The sequence below is a fragment of the Eleutherodactylus coqui genome, chromosome 4 (assembly GCF_035609145.1).
Source record: "Eleutherodactylus coqui strain aEleCoq1 chromosome 4, aEleCoq1.hap1, whole genome shotgun sequence".
NCBI lineage: Eukaryota > Metazoa > Chordata > Amphibia > Anura > Eleutherodactylidae > Eleutherodactylus > Eleutherodactylus coqui.
Window position 1 is genome coordinate 251,940,978 of NC_089840.1, and position 17,018 is coordinate 251,957,995.

Consider the following 17,018-nt stretch of genomic DNA (forward strand, 5'->3'; position numbering starts at 1 on the left):
GGGGGAGTCTCACATGGATGGATTGTAATTGCGAAATCCGTGACCGTCCTCTGCGTGGAGGATCTCCGCCAAAACGCTGTCATTGAAATGCATGAACTTTCGATTTTTCCTTCACACTCATGGATACGAATTGCATATCCTGCGAACGGAAGAAAAATCGCAGCATGATCTATTTTTCCGCAGACTCCTCGCGGACGGTCTCCCATGAAGTCACGGCGCCAGGAATGCAAATAATGAAAAAAAGCCTCTACTACGCATGACTAACAGCGAGCCACCGCTGTCATCCGCCATACAGAAAAATCAGGTATGCAGGATGACCGGCATGTGGAATCCAACCCGTTCGCGTGAGCCCAGCCTTATACTGACATATCTTGTAGAGAACAGCCATAAAAGTGTATTTTTCTCTATATATAAATAGTTATTCTTAGTAGCAACGATATAATAGCCAGTGGGAGCATGAGATGATTAGGGACACAGAACACGTACGCATTGAGCTTTTCGACTTGGTTCTATGGCGGATTTTGTACATTTTCAATACTATCGGATAAGGACTCCTGCCTGGCGCTTGACTCCGTTTTTTTCATTGCGCACAGATTTACCTAGAAACCATCACGATTTGCTATTTGGCAACAGAGATTACCGGCTGCAGAATTTAGAACAACACATTAGACGGGTTTCTTCTACGCTGTATAAATCATTCCTGATTCATTTCGGCATATTATTCGCTATGACATTTTCACAGCTTGTGTCTGAATTGGCCGACGTCTCAATTTCATTACACCTGGGAAATATCTCGTGTTCCGTTTGCCTTGTTACTCCTTCTACTCCAAAACTGCTTTGTAGTGCAATTCCGAGAAAAAAAACATTCCCTACCAAAGTTTATTTTTACAGTGTAAGCAAGATGGAGACCAAGGTGAGGTTTAGGGCTTCCTTAAGACGGACGCAAACGTGTCCATTTAATACCGCAAACACACACATATAATACTTGCATGGACCAATTGCATCTCCCCAGGAAGAAGAATTGACAACTATCCATAGCTGATCAGGGAAAGAGGGGCACCCCTGCCTGAAAGCGGAGTCATCGCCTCGATAAAGGCGGCCCCACTGTCTTCTTCTAATGACCTGACTATCCCTGATCAGGGAGCTGGAGAGATGCACTAGACACACAGGACACAACACTGTTCACACACACTGTACACAGAACAGGGCTGCACATAAAGCACATGTCTGTCACCCTGGCACCCAGTGTCAGGCATCACCCATCCAACACACACATAGGACATCAGACATTTGGAGGCTACACCTGCCCAGGGATTGGAAGAAATCTGCAGGTTGCCTGCACCTGTTTGGTCACTGTACTACACGATGCACGCACCCCAGAAATCGCAAGTAGGGTAGGGACAGCAGGTGTCCAGACCGTCTTCAGGGGAGGAGAGAGACACTTCAAACAAGCATGCAACCACCAGTTCTGAGTGGGATAAACAGTGAATAACTAAAATTCCATTCGGTGCAGTGCTGGTACAATGTGCAGCGGTGGATAGTTCTTCAGCGTATCCTACCTGCACATTATTCTCAGACTGCTGTTGTTTCCGGATGGTTTCCTATTAGACTCCCATTGTCTTTGGCTCTTTCCTATTGTCGTCCATCGATTCTCCGCTCTCTCTGAGCGCTGTGCGGAAGTCATTGTATTCCGGCATTCTGTTACTTTGTAGCAGGGCTTTGCTGAAGTAAAGGGAGGGAATATTCACATGCAGGTCCGTCCTACGTTGCTGTCCACTGTACACTGCACCCATGCATTTCCCTTTATTATAGCACCGACTAGTTTATCACATGGAAATGATTCCCCTGCTAATTGTGAATAATTCATTAGATGATTAGGATCAATTGTGATGACAGGTTTACGGCCTCATGGAAGCGCTGTACACCTCTCCCGGGTAAATCATGGAGACATTTTTACACCAACTTTTTGTCAAGGCTAATATTTTCATTGTCATCCCGGGTGGTAATCACATTTCTGCTAATTGTGAATACCAGGTGGAATGTTTTATCATCCCTGATACATATACTGTATATATATTTCTGTTACACCGCTGTTGCAAATTATTTCTTGTTCTTGTTTAGGCCGACTTCACAGGGACGCATTTGCGCGCACAATACACAAAGAATAGAACCCATTAATATCAATGTGTTTGTTCACATTTCCGTATTTTGCATGCACATTTTGGTCGCACACCAAAAAAATAGAATATGCTCTATTTTTCTGCACATTTGTGCACCGAAGGTCCCCATAGAAGTCAATGGGAAGATGCACAAATGTCCGCGGAATACTCAAAGAAGTGCGTGAAATACTGCGTAATTGCGCAGAAAAAAGAGCTCGTTCAGACTAATTAGCCATTTAAATTGGTGTGTCTTTGTTTGCCTCGTGCAGGCACAAAAAGTACAGTGAAATACACAGATGAGCCCAAAAAAGACTTTTTTTCAAAAATGCTATTCTCATGCGCGTGAAAATACGCATACGCTCTTGTGAAGCCAGCTTAAGTTTGAGAGACGAATTGATGTGCTAGTATCTGTTACTTTAAGATGGGGACGAAGGGCAGCAAGGTGTCCTCTGAGCAGGAACATAAAGAAGAAAAAAGCTAGGATCTTGGCGCAAACCTTACTATTTCACCATTCCTTATTATTTTACCATTTCCAAGTTGAGTATCCCTTTTGTGGTTCACACCATGGTCCTAGTTTTATCCCTCTTCCTCATTCACCTGGCCCCGGTATAGCTGGCAGCGCCACTAGGATGGCAGCACATTTCATTTTTAAATTTCCATGACTTTTCCTCGCCAGAAGCACTGCCCATCTCTTCCAAAGTTTGCAACATATGTATTTCACATCTGAGCAGACACAGTAAGTTAGACAGAGTGTGTGTGAGCAAGGAGGAGGAAGGGCAGCAACGCTGTTGGTCCTGGAGCAGGGGATACTCCCCATAGCAGTCCTGTGCAGAAAGCTGCAGCCCTATGGGCATAGAGCTCTCGGAAGAGGAGGCTAAGCCATTAGTGATCACAATAGGAGGCACAGAGGAAAGTACAACTGTTCAGACCTGCTTTGCCATGTCCCCCTCTCACTGTTAAGCCTATCAGGTAGGAAACCACAGTGATACCGACCCGAGAAGCAGGTGGTGAGAAAGGGAATTACTAATGAATAATCCCCAGCAAATAGGATATATATATATATATATAATAAAGTTACATAAGCAGCACAATGTCCTATGATGAGTTTTCCTAGATGACTACGGTGGGCAACTATAGGGGACGAAGAAGTATCCCACCCCTCACACAGTCCATCCTTTCACTGCAACCCTCTTGACATCTTACTATCACCCCCTCCATGTGGTGCTCTGCTTAGAGATGAGCGAACGTACTCGTCCGAGCTTGATACTCGTTCGATTATTAGCGTGTTCGAGATGCTCGTTACTCGTAACGAGTGCCACGCGATGTTCGAGTTACTTTCACTTTCATCTCTGAGACGTTAGCGCGCTTTTCTGGCCAATAGAAAGACAGGGAAGGCATTACAACTTCCCCCTGCGACGTTCAAGCCCTATACCACCCCCCTGCAGTGAGTGGCTGGCGAGATCAGGTGTCACCCGAGTATATAAATCGTCCCCTCCCGCGGCTCACCACAGATGCATTCTGACATAGTTCAGGGACAGTGCTGCTGGTGCCGGAGCTGCTATAGGGAGAGCGTTAGGAGTTATTTTAGGCTTCAAGAACCCCAACGGTCCTTCTTAGGGCCACATCTAACCGTGTGCAGTAGTGTGGAGGCTGCTTTTTGCAGTGTTGCACATTTTTTTTTTTTGTATATCGGCCGTGCAGAGCATTGCGTCCTGCAGTAATTTTACATACTCCAGGGCCAGTAGTGGTGAGGCAGGGACAGAAGACATATTTAGTGTATATAGGCAGTGGGCCTTTCCAAAAACATATAGGAAAAAAAATCTATTTGGGCTGCCTGTGACCGTCCTCAGTGTACTGGGTCTCTGCTGGGGGTAGTTGTCCTAATTCATACGCAGCCAGCTAAGTGTTACAGCAGGCTTGCGCAAAATTCTTTCCTGCCTCTGTGTTGCCTCTTACATCACCGCTGTATTCCTGTCCACAAGTGTACTGGGTGTCTGCTGGGGGTAGTTGTCCTAATTCATACGCAGCCAGCTAAGTGTTACAGCAGGCTTGCGCAAAATTCTTTTCTGCCTCTGTGTTGCCTCTTACATCACCGCTGTATTCCTGTCCACAAGTGTACTGGGTCTCTGCTGGGGGGTAGTTGTCCTAATTCATACGCAGCCAGCTAAGTGTTACAGCAGGCTTGCGCAAAATTCTTTTCTGCCTCTGTGTTGCCTCTTACATCACCGCTGTATTCCTGTCCACAAGTGTACTGGGTCTCTGCTGGGGGTAGTTGTCCTAATTCATACGCAGCCAGCTAAGTGTTACAGCAGGCTTGCACAAAATTCTTTTCTGCCTCTGTGTTGCCTCTTACATCACCGCTGTATTCCTGTCCACAAGTGTACTGGGTCTCTGCTGGGGGTAGTTGTCCTAATTCATACGCAGCCAGCTAAGTGTTACAGCAGGCTTGCGCAAAATTCTTTCCTGCCTCTGCTGTGCGTTCCATAAGCGAAGTCAGCCTCCAACCACAGCCCAATAAGCGGCACATTTAATTACAGAGTTCTGTTTCTGCACTACTGGTAATACACCATGCTGAGGGGTAGGGGTAGGCCTAGAGGACGTGGATGCGGCCGAGGACGCGGAGGCCCAAGTCAGGGTGTGGGCACAGGCCGAGCTCCTGATCCAGGTATATCGCAGCCGACTGCTGCGGGATTAGGAGAGAGGCACGTTTCTGGCGTCCCCACATTCATCTCACAATTAATGGGTCCACGCGGTAGACCTTTATTAGAAAATGAGCAGTGTGAGCAGGTCCTGTCGTGGATGGCAGAAAGTGCATCCAGCAATCTATCGACCACCCAGAGTTCTGCGCCGTCCATTGCTGCAACTCTGAATCCTCTGGCTGCTGCTCCTCCTTCCTCCCAGCCTCCTCACTCCATTACAATGACACATTCTGAGGAGCAGGCAGACTCCCAGGAACTGTTCCCGGGCCCCTGCCCAGAATGGCCAGCAATGGTTCCTCTCCCACCGGAGGAGTTTGTCGTGACCGATGCCCAACCTTTGGAAAGTTCCTGGGGTCTGGGGGATGAGGCTGGGGACTTCCGGCAACTGTCTCAAGAGCTTTCAGTGGGTGAGGAGGACGATGACGGTGAGACACAGTTGTCTATCAGTGAGGTAGTAGTAAGGGCAGTACGTCCGAGAGGGGAGCGCACAGAGGATTCGGAGGAAGAGCAGCAGGACGATGAGGTGACTGACCCCACCTGGTTTGCTACGCCTACTGAGGACAGGTCTTCAGAGGGGGAGGCAAGGGCAGCAGCAGGGCAGGTTGGAAGAGGCAGTGCGGTGGCCAGGGGTAGAGGCAGGGCCAGACCCAATAATCCACCAACTGTTTCCCAAAGCGCCCCCTCGCGCCATGCCACCCTGCAGAGGCCGAGGTGCTCAAAGGTCTGGCAGTTTTTCACTGAGAGTGCAGACGACCGACGAACAGTGGTGTGCAACCTGTATCGCGCCGAGATCAGCCGGGGAGCCACCACCACCAGCCTCACCACCACCAACATGCGCAGACATATGATGGCCAAGCACCCCACAAGGTGGGACGAAGGCCGTTCACCGCCTCCGGTTTGCACCGCTGCCTCTCCCCCTGTGCCCCAACCTGCCACTGAGATCCAACCCCCCTCTCAGGACACAGGCACTACCGTCTCCTGGCCTGCACCCACACCCTCACCTCCGCTGTGCTCGGCCCCATCCACCAATGTCTGTCAGCGCACAGTCCAGCCATCGCTAGCGCAAGTGTTGGAGCGCAAGCGCAAGCACGCCGCCACGCACCCGCACGCTCAAGCGTTAAACGTGCACATAGCCAAATTTATCAGCCTGGAGATACTGCCGTATAGGGTTGTGGAAACGGAGGCTTTCAAAGGTATGATGGTGGCGGCGGCCCCGCGCTACTCAGTTCCCAGTCGCCACTACTTTTCCCGATGTGCCGTCCCAGCCCTGCACGACCACGTCTCCCGCAACATTGTACGTGCCCTCACCAACGCAGTTACTGCCAAGGTCCACTTAACAACGGACACGTGGACAAGCACAGGCGGGCAGGGCCACTATATCTCCCTGACGGCACATTGGGTGAATTTAGTGGAGGCTGGGACAGAGTCAGAGCCTGGGACCGCTCACGTCCTACCCACCCCCAGAATTGCGGGCCCCAGCTTGGTGGTGGTATCTGCGGCGGTGTATGCTTCCTCCACTAAACCACCCTCCTCCTCCTCCTCCAACGCAACCTCTGTCTCGCAATCAAGATGTGTCAGCAGCAGCACGTCGCCAGCAGTCGGTGTCGCGCAGCACGGCAGCACAGCGGTGGGCAAGCGTCAGCAGGCTGTGCTGAAACTACTCAGCTTAGGAGAGAAGAGGCACACGGCTCACGAACTGCTGCAGGGTCTGACACAGCAGACCGACCGCTGGCTTGCGCCGCTGAGCCTCCAACCGGGCATGGTCGTGTGTGACAACAGCCGTAACCTGGTGGCGGCTCTGCAGCTCGGCAGCCTCACGCACGTGCCATGCCTGGCCCACGTCTTTAATTTGGTGGTTCAGCGCTTTCTGAAAAGCTACCCACGCTTGTCAGACCTGCTCGGAAAGGTGCGCCGGCTCTGCGCACATTTCCGCAAGTCCCACACGGACGCTGCCACCCTGCGCACCCTGCAACATCGGTTTCATCTGCCAGTGCACCGACTGCTGTGCGACGTGCCCACACGGTGGAACTCTACGCTCCACATGTTGGCCAGGCTCTATGAGCAGTGTAGAGCTATAGTGGAATACCAACTCCAACATGGGCGGCGCAGTGGGAGTCAGCCTCCTCAATTCTTTACAGAAGAGTGGGCCTGGTTGGCAGACATCTGCCAGGTCCTTGGAAACTTTGAGGAGTCTACCCAGATGGTGAGCGGCGATGCTGCAATCATTAGCGTCACCATTCCTCTGCTATGCCTCTTGAGAAGTTCCCTGCAAAGCATAAAGGCAGAAGCTTTGCGCTAGGAAACAGAGGCGGGGGAAGACAGTATGTCGCTGGATAGTCAGAGCACCCTCCTGTCTATATCTCAGCGCGTTGAGGAGGAGGAGCATGAGGAGGAGGAGGAGGAGGGGGAAGAGACAGCTTGGCCCACTGCTGACGGTACCCATGCTGTTTGCCTGTCATCCTTTCAGCGTGTATGGCCTGAGGAGGAGGAGGAGGATCCTGAAAGTGATCTTCCTAGTGAGGACAGCCATGTGTTGCGCACAGGTACCCTGGCACACATGGCTGACTTCATGTTAGGATGCCTTTCTCGTGACCCTCGCGTTACACGCATTCTGGCCACTACGGATTACTGGGTGTACACACTGCTCGACCCATAGTATAAGGAGAACCATTCCACTCTCATACCCGAAGAGGAAAGGGGTTCAAGAGTGAAGCTATACCACAGGACCCTGGCGGACAAGCTGATGGTAAACTTCCCATCCGACAGCGCTAGTGGCTGAAGGCGCAGTTCCGAGGGCCAGGTAGGAGGGGAGGCGCAGAGATCAGACAGCATGTACAGCACAGGCAGGGGAACACTCTCTAAGGCCTTTGATAGCTTTCTGGCTCCCCAGCAAGACTGTGTCACCGCTCCCCAGTCAAGGCTGAGTCGGCAGGAGCACTGTAAAAGGATGGTGAGGGAGTACGTAGTGGTGCTTGCTTGTCCTGCGGCTAGCGTCTTGTCAGAGAGGGTGTTTAGTGCTGCTGGGGGATTCATCACAGATAAGTGTACCCGCCTGTCAACCGACAGTGCCGACAGGCTTACACTCATCAAGATGAACAAAGCCTGGATTTCCCCAGACTTCTCTTCTCCACCAGCGGACAGCAGCGATACCTAAACAATACGTAGGCTGCACCCGCGGATGGAAGCATTGTTCTCTATCACCATCAAAAACGTGGACCTTTTTGCTTCATCAATCTGTGTATAATATTCATCCTCCTCCTCCTGCTCCTCCTCCTGAAACCTGACGTAATCACGCCGAACGGGCAATTTTTGTTAGGGCCACAAGGCTCAGTCACATAATTTTTGTAAACAATTTTTATACGTTTCAATGCTCATTAAAGCGTTGAAACTTTCACCTGCACCACTTTTTATTTTAACTGGGCTGCCTCCAGGCCTAGTTACAAATTAAGCCACATTAACCAAAGCGATTAATGGGTTTCACCTGCCCTCTTGGTTGGGCATTTTTCTGACGTACATTAGTACTGTTGGTACACCAATTTTTTGGGGCCCTCGCCTACAGTGTAATCCAATAAATTTTTTGCCCACCTGCATTAAAGCTGACGTTACATCAGCTGTGTTGGGCACTGCAATGGGATATATTAATGTACCGCCGGTGGGTTCCTGGCACCCACCCATGCTGTGGGTCCACAGGGAGTTGTAACTGCATGTGTCCACTTCTAAAGAACCCCAGTCTGACTGGGGCATGCAGTGTGGGCCGAAGACCACCTGCATTTAACATGACATTACCTCAGCTGTGATGGGCAATGCAATGGGATATATTTATGTACCGCCGGTGGGTTCCAGGGAGCCACCCATGCTGTGGGTCCACAGGGACTTCACAATAGGGAGTTGTACCTGCCTGTGTCTATGAATTAAAAACCCCGGTCAGGTTGGGGCATGCAGTGTGGGCCGAAGCCCACCTGCATTTAATCTGACGTTAGCTCTGCTGTCCAGGGCACTTCAATGGGATACATTTATGTACAGCCGGTGTGTTCCAGGGAGCCACCCATGCTGTGGGTGCACACGGAATTCCCATTGCGGAGTTGTACCTGCCTGTGACTATTTATAAAAAAACCGCGGTCTGACTGGGGCATGCAGACACCTTGAGAGAATGAATAGTGTGTGGCACATAGGTTCCCCATTGCTATGCCCACGTGTGCAGCTCCTGATGGCGGTGGCACAGGATTATATTTCTCATTGCTTCTGTACAGCATTGTGGGCTATCGCCCCGCCCCTTTTAAAGAGGGTCGCTGCCTAGCCGTGCCAACCCTCTGCAGTGTGTGCCTGCGGTTCCTCCTCATGGCAGACGCACTTCTAAATAGACATGAGCGTGGTGTGGCATGAGGGCAGCTGAAGGCTGCGCAGGGACAGTTTGGTGTGCGCTGTGGACACTGGGTTGTGCGGGGGGGGGGGGGGTTGGGCAGCATGTAACCCAGGAGAAGTGGCAGCGGAGTGTCATGCAGGCAGTGATTGTGCTTTGTTGTAGGTAGTGTGGTGCTTAGCTAAGGTATGCATTGCTAATGAGGGCTTTTCAGAAGTAAAAGTTGTTGGGGGGGGGGGGCCACTCTTGCTGCTATTGTGGCTTAATAGTGGGACCTGTGAACTTGAGATGCAGCCCAACATGTAGCCCCTCGCCTGCCCTATCCGTTGCTGTGTCGTTCCCATCACTGTCTTGAATTCCCCAGATTTTCACAAATGAAAACCTTAGCGAGCATCGGCGATATACAAATATGCTCGAAACGAACCCTCGAGCATCGCGATAATTTCATCCCGAGTAACGAGCAACCGAGCATTTTGGTGCTCGCTCATCTAGCTCTGCTGCATGTCAAGGCCTCCTTCAACACGAGCGGTATTTTGACGCTAAGTTAGTTGCGTTATAAAATCACAACCATTGGAGCAGTAAATTGCATGAATGAAGAATATCTGCGACCAACTCGTGGCCATTATTTGCAATTTTATCATCTATTCACAGCTGGCTTCGATGAAATAACGCCGCAGCCCCGAAATCCCTATCGGCAGAACTACTTTAATGACTTTTAAATGCCTCAACTGTCAGTGTTTAGCAGCGCTAGCCTCTGCTAAACTCCCTCCCCTTTTTCTGACGGCTCCCATAGGAGTCTATGGAGCCTCCTGCCTTGGTCCGTCTAAAGATAGGACAAGACCTATATTTTGGCGCAGAAAGAAATTTCAGCGTTGAAAAAATGTGCTTATGTTCTATTTTTTGCGGTACGATTTTTTTTGGCGTGTCCAAATATTCTCCATCTGAAGGAATCCATAGGAAGCCATTGGTTCTCACGGATGCGATTTTTTTGAAGCGCCTACTTTGCGTCAAAATAAAGTTCGTGTGAAAGAGGCCTAAAGGAAAAAGACTTACAGTCATGAGAAAAACTAAGCAAAACTCTTATGACTCTTGCCAGACTAATGGGCAGCAAGAATTGCTCCCCTAAGATCATTGTTTATATCTTTGACTAGTCTGGCTTACTGCTGAAATTGATTGCATTGAGTCCGGGTTTATCGCCACAAGCTGGATGGAAGATTCACCATTATCATTCTCCTACTGTGATGCAAGTTCAGCCTTCTGGGTCACTGGAGTATGGCCAGAATACCAAATCCTCTTGGCTTCCCGGGCAGCGCTGAGCCAGATGAGATATCGACAAGTAATCTACATGTTGCAGCAAAACTTTCATTAACAGATAGACAGCACAGCCCATTCTGATAATCGGATGACCTTACCCTCGGCCAGCGAGGAGTCTCTTGGAACCATTAATACAGCGCCAAATTTCAATATCGATTGTAATACCAGAGCTCTGTATCGTCTTGATATTGGCGGCAACATAACCTTATTCCACTGGGACTTGTCTTGCCTCTCTTCTCTATGCAGCTGAGCCCTTTTTGCCGTCTCTCTATATGTAACACGTAGCTCAACTGCGCCACCCAACATGACATCCGTCTAGTCCCGCCAAACAGTAATAAACATTTAAAGAAACATACTCATCAAACAATAGCATCAACTTTTCCCCTTACGCAAACCTAGGGCTTAAAGGGGTTGTCCCGCGCCGAAACGTTTTTTTTTTTTTTCAATAGGCCCCCCGTTCGGCGCGAGACAAACCCAATGCATGTGTTAAAAAAAAAAAACGTTTAGTACTTACCCGAATCCCCGCGCTGCGGCGACTTCTTCCTTACCTTACTAAGATGGCCGCCGGGATCTTCACCCACGATGCACCGCGGGTCTTCTCCCATGGTGCACCATGGGCTCTGTGCAGTCCATTGCCGATTCCAGCCTCCTGATTGGCTGGAATCGGCACACGTGACGGGGCGGAGCTACGAGGACCAGCTCTCCAGCACGAGCGGCCCCATTCACCAGAGAGAAGACCGGACTGCGCAAGCGCGTCTAATCGGGCGATTAGACGCTGAAATTAGACGGCACCATGGCGACGAGGACGCTAGCAACGGAACAGGTAAGTGAATAACTTCTGTATGGCTCATAATTAATGCACGATGTATATTACAAAGTGCATTAATATGGCCATACAGAAGTGCTGAACCCCACTTGCTTTCGCGGGACAACCCCTTTAAATTTGTCACCAGAGTGATCTCCTCGGGAACTTGTGACATGGAGGATAGATACCTATTATATAGGGTATCCCTTGAGTAGGCTCTTAATCAAACCCTCGCATTGGTTAGACCATTGTCATGCACGGGGGGGGGGGGGGGGGGTCACTTCTGGCATCTGTTACCAATGATAGGGTTATGGCCACCAAGAACCAGTCATGGAAAGTAGATTACCTGGTATTTTTTAAAGGAAGAGATCAAATGGATTTTAAGTTGCCCTACTAGAGTTTTCCTGGAAACTATGATTTTAGGGGCCAATCCCCTATCAATATGTTAACACTAACACAGTATATTCATCCTGCTTTTGGGGGGTGTTGCCCTTCCATTCCAGAAGACCTCAGGTGACTGGAATGATTCAGGTACGCCCACCAGACAGTTTGGATGCAAATAGCTTACGGCGAGGTAATGGGTACAGGTATGAAGCGGTAAAGGGTAGATACACGTTTAGAAGGCTTTCTTCATGATTGATAATAACATAGTAATATAGTATGTAGGGACGAAAAAAGACATATGTCCACGTCCATCCAGTGTAGCCTATTACCCCCAATGTTGATCCAGAGGAAGGCAAAAAAAACCCAATGAGGTAGAAGCCAATTTTGATGATGATCCGTTCAGTTTAGGCTTTCGATCACTTTGGATCATCGTTCCCTATGCTTTCCAATCCTTGACCACTTCTTTCAGTGCTTCCATGTGCAGGTTTGTATCCGCCTTGATTGGGTCCAGCCAGCGTGTTCTTTGGCGTCCTCTTCTTTGCAACCCTCTAATTGCCCCGAGCATCAATGTTGTTTGCAGAGAATTGGCTTGCATGATATGTCCAACGTATGAGAGACGCTGTTTGCTGATTTGCCCTCTAGCGATACTTTTGATTGATACCATGCTACAAATAGTTTAGAAAGGTGACAGCTGGTGACAGGTTCCCTTTAAGAGCCGCAGTAAAAAGTGAAAAACTGTTTTTCCATTGCAGTTATTATGCTGTCTGGAAACTCATCCTATCGGTGTTACATTAATCAACTTTCATTCGTATGGAGTGATGATACATATCTTTTTTTGCTGTTGTTTTACCAGGAAAGTGACGAGACCGAAGTGGACAAAAATAAATGCTGCACCCTCTGCAATATGTTCTTCACATCCGCAATTGTAGCCGAATCCCACTATCAGGGGAAGACTCACGCTAAAAGGGTTAAACTTGTGCTCGGAGAGTCAGCGGACATTCCTGCTCGACCAGGTAAGAAAAAGCGAATAGCTGTAAAATTATTATATATATATATATACAGTATTGTGCAAAACTTTTAGACGGGTGAGGAAAAAATGCTGCAAGGTATGGCCGGCTTCACACAGGCTTATTTGCGCACACAATACACAGTGAATAGAGCCAATTGATTTCCATAGGTTCATTCACATGCGCACATCTTGCCTGCGCGTTTTGGTTATGCAAAAAAAAACAAACCGCAGCATGCTTTATTTTCCTGCGCATTTGCAAGCCAAAAGTCCCCATAGAAGTCAATGGGGATGAGCAAATGCGTGCACAGTACACTAGGGGATGCCTGAAACACTGCTATTTTGCTCAGAAAAAAGAACACATCTTGAACTCATTAGACCAGTTAGCTATTTTAATGGCTGAGAGCATTGCTAATTCCGTAAATACGCGGCGCTCATGTGCGCGCAAGTACACTTACGCTCGTGTGAAGCCGGCCTAAGAATGCTTTCAAATATAGAAGTATTAATAGTTTATTTTTGTGAATTAACAAGATGCAAAGTGACTGAACAACAGAGAAATCTAAATCAGATCAATATTTGGTGTGACTGCCCTTTGCATTCAAAATAACAGCAGTTTTTCTAGGTAGACTTGCACACAGTTTTTGAAGGAACTCGGTAGGGAGGTTGTTCCAGACATTTTGGAGAACTAAGCACAGATATTCTGTGGATGTAGGCTTGCTCAAATCCTTCTGTTTATGAGCAGTGGGTGGTGACTAACAGAATAGTATTTAACAAGGAGAAATGCAAAGTCCTACATCTGGCCAAGAAAAATGAAAAAAGCACAGACAGAATGAGAGGAATTGGGCTAAGCAGCAGCAAATGTGAAGAAGACTTGGGTATACTAATAGATCATAGAACATGAGTCAACAGTGTGATGCAGCAGCCAAAGAGGCAAACACAATTCTGGCATGTATTAAGAGAAGCATAGAGTCTAGATCACGTGAGGTCATTATTCCCCTCTACTCTTCCTTGGTCAGACCTCATCTGGAATACTGTGTGCAGTTCTGGGCACCCCACTTTAAAAAAGACAGAGACAAACTGGAGCAAGCTCAGAGAAGAGCTACCAAGATGGTGAGCGGTCTGCAAATCATGTCCTACGAGGGACAGTTAAAAGATCTGGGAATGTTTAGCTTGCAGAAAAGAAGGCTGAGAGGAGACTTAATAGCTGTCTACAAATATCTGAAGGGCTGTCACAGTGCAGAGAGATCAGCCCTATTGTCATCTACACAAGGAAAGACTAGAAGCCATGGGATGAAACTGAAAGGGAGGAGACATAGATTAGATATTAGACAGTGAGGGTGATCAATGAGTGGAACAGGTTTCCACGGGAGGTGGTGAGTTCTCCATCAATAAAAATCTTCAGAGGCTGGACAGATATCTGTCTGGGATGATTTAGTGATTTAGTGGACCCGATGACCCTGGAGGTCCTTTCCAACTCTACCATTATATGATTTTATTATTCTTCGTGTAATCCCAGACAGACTGGTTAATTATGAGATCGAGACTCTGTGGGGCCATATCATCACTTCCAGGACTCCTTGTTCTTTATTACATTGAAGATAGTTCTTAATGACATTGGCTGGATGTTTTATATAGAAGCCAGAATGGAAACAAATAGACTCATCACGAATACTAATAAAAAATGACTAGCTAGTGTGGTACTTGGCCTCTATAAAGTGCAAGATGTAAAACTGATTTTTCAGGGCCCAATGCATCATAGCTTTTAGTCGCATTGCGGCCTCATTGTGACTTTTGCCATCGTTTTCTGAAATCTTTGGAAAACACCACGGAAATTGCCATTTGGTCACAACAAGTGAAGCCAACCTTAACACTAGGACACTGTCATACTTATATCCTTGGTAGTTTCTACACCGGCATGATAATGTTGATGATGAGGTGTTGGGGCGCTTAGTACCTTTGGCATTATCACCTGTACTTGGTAAAGTGGTGGTCATTGATTGCCTCTAACGCTTGCACATATCCATGCCAATGGCTTCATTTGTAGTAAGGCTTTTTTCACGTTTTGTAAAGTGATGGCATATCACTAGGATATGCTTTACATTTATGATTGGAGGGGTCTGAATACAATCTATGGGAATGAAGGGGCTACAGTGTTGGTCTAGCACTGTGGCCCCTTCACAGTCTCTCTATGCTCTGGCCACCTAGGAACTTTAGCACAGTTTAAGTCTAGTGAATGCCCCTTGTTCCAGCAGTGGCGGTCTCAGAGGTTAGACTGTTTGGATATACCATCACTTTACAAGATTTAGAGTAACTCCGCTTTTGCAAAACTTTTGACATGTCATAGTGGCGAGCCCGAAATTTTAATCTATGGAGTCCAGGTGTTGAGACCACCATTGATTGCTGAAGTGAAGGGGCAGAAGTGCTTACCCAAGCACAGTCCCTTCTTGGCTCTTCTTGGCAGCTGAAGACGAACACAAAGAAGTCTATGAACCTATTTAATACGCAGTGATAGAAAGAGGGGCTTGCTTAATTATTATAATGAGCCAACAGCCCATCCCTTACCTATGACACCACTGACACTGTCCACCTGCACCTTCACATGACTCCTTGTTGGAAGGCAGACGGAAGTGGCTGGTCCGACACAGCAAGACCCGCTAAGAAATTTAAATCTCTGGATAACCCCTTTGGGGTTGCACCAAAATCTATAAAGCTATCCCTTATTCACATGGTAGGGGATAACTTTTTAATTGGTGTGGGTTCAGCTGGTGGGCCCCCCACCAATCCCAAGAACAGGGGTTTCATAAAAGTAGCGAAGGACATGCATATTACTCCGTGCGTCATTCATTTCATTGACCGTGCTAGAAATTCCCGAGTACGAATGCTCTGCAATCTCCAGTACTGTCATTGCAATGAGTGGAGCAGATGCGCACATGCACGTTCTCCGCTCCATTCAAGTAGGGGCCATTAGATTCCCCCATTCTTGGCATTGGTGGGGTTCCGAGAGGTTGAACCTCAGCAGATGATAACGATATCTCCTATCCTGTGGCTAGGGTATAACTTTAGATTGTGTTAAGGCAGCAGAAATGCAGTCCTAAACTCTCACCCACAAGCTGAAGGTTGTGAGTTCAATCCCCGCTTGGTTCAGGTAGCCGGCTCAAGGTTGACTCAGCCTTCCATCCTTCCGAGGGCGGTAAAATGAGTACCTAGCTTGGTGGGGGGTAATAAGTAAATTATCTGAAAGCGCTATACAAATAACAAGATTTTATTTATTTTGATATAGTCCTTTAAATTGAATATCACATGTATGTCGGAAATGGCCCTTCGACCCATGAGATCATTTTGGTATCCCCCACTCACCCTCGCCCATCAACTTCCACTAATATTTTTGACAAATTGGCACCTTAATGGTACCAAGAATTATCGGCATTATATATATCCGGTGTAAATAATATTGCTAAGTAGTATATGCTAATCTATATTTGTGCCATCAAATACATTTATATCACAGTGTAATCTTGAGTTTTTTCGTCTTCCGCCCCGCAACTCCACTTCTGGAGTATACTACTGATAAGTAAGGTTTACTTGCCCCTTGAGTTTGGCAGGGAGAACTGTACAGATTTGTCTACAGGCCTTAAATTTAACTGGACTGCTATTGTAAGAACGCCAAGATCGCACAAGACTCTTGATTGCCAGAAGCTATCCAGCTTGCTGAGATGAAAGATTCGCCAGCTTGCCAAGTAGGGCATTTGGCCTGGACTCTGTTTACTGCGGTGGATACCTGGTGCTAAATCAAGTTGCTTATCAATACTAATTTCAAACGGGGAAAACAAAATTTGAGCGCCGCGTTTGCTTCATCGATCATTTATATTTCTCGTACCATAAAAAATGTCACCGTAATGGTATTATTTGTATTCTCATTAAGGCGCTATCTCAGGAGGCCTCGTAGATCACCGTCACGGATGCAACATTGATTACTGATTAATATATTTTATTCATCCACTTACAGTCACTTTTTTGACTCTTCATTTTGTGTCGGAGAGGCTTCTAGCGCCGCTCATGCTTCCAGGCTCATGAATATATGGGCAGAGCGGGAGAAGGAAAGAAGCAGAAGGGGCAACGGAATACTGCTGACCACTGGAGATGGATACGGCAGGGGAGTAGCAATTACATGATGATCCCCGCCTTAGTGCTAGTGGCAGAGCGTGACTATTCACACATGGGCTCACATGTACATTTACATGTATGCATGCACATACTGCATGTCACATATAGCGGGTACACACATGAATAT

General features: G+C 47.9%; 1 protein-coding gene across 1 annotated transcript in view; it reads left to right on the plus strand.

Moving 5' to 3' along the window:
- Positions 1–17,018, plus strand: part of ZMAT4 (zinc finger matrin-type 4) — a 400,283-nt gene that overhangs the window by 124,003 nt on the left and 259,262 nt on the right. The window contains exon 4 of the mRNA XM_066601689.1: positions 12,575–12,734. Coding sequence (XP_066457786.1) covers positions 12,575–12,734 — 160 coding nt within the window. The remainder of the gene's footprint in view (positions 1–12,574; positions 12,735–17,018) is intronic.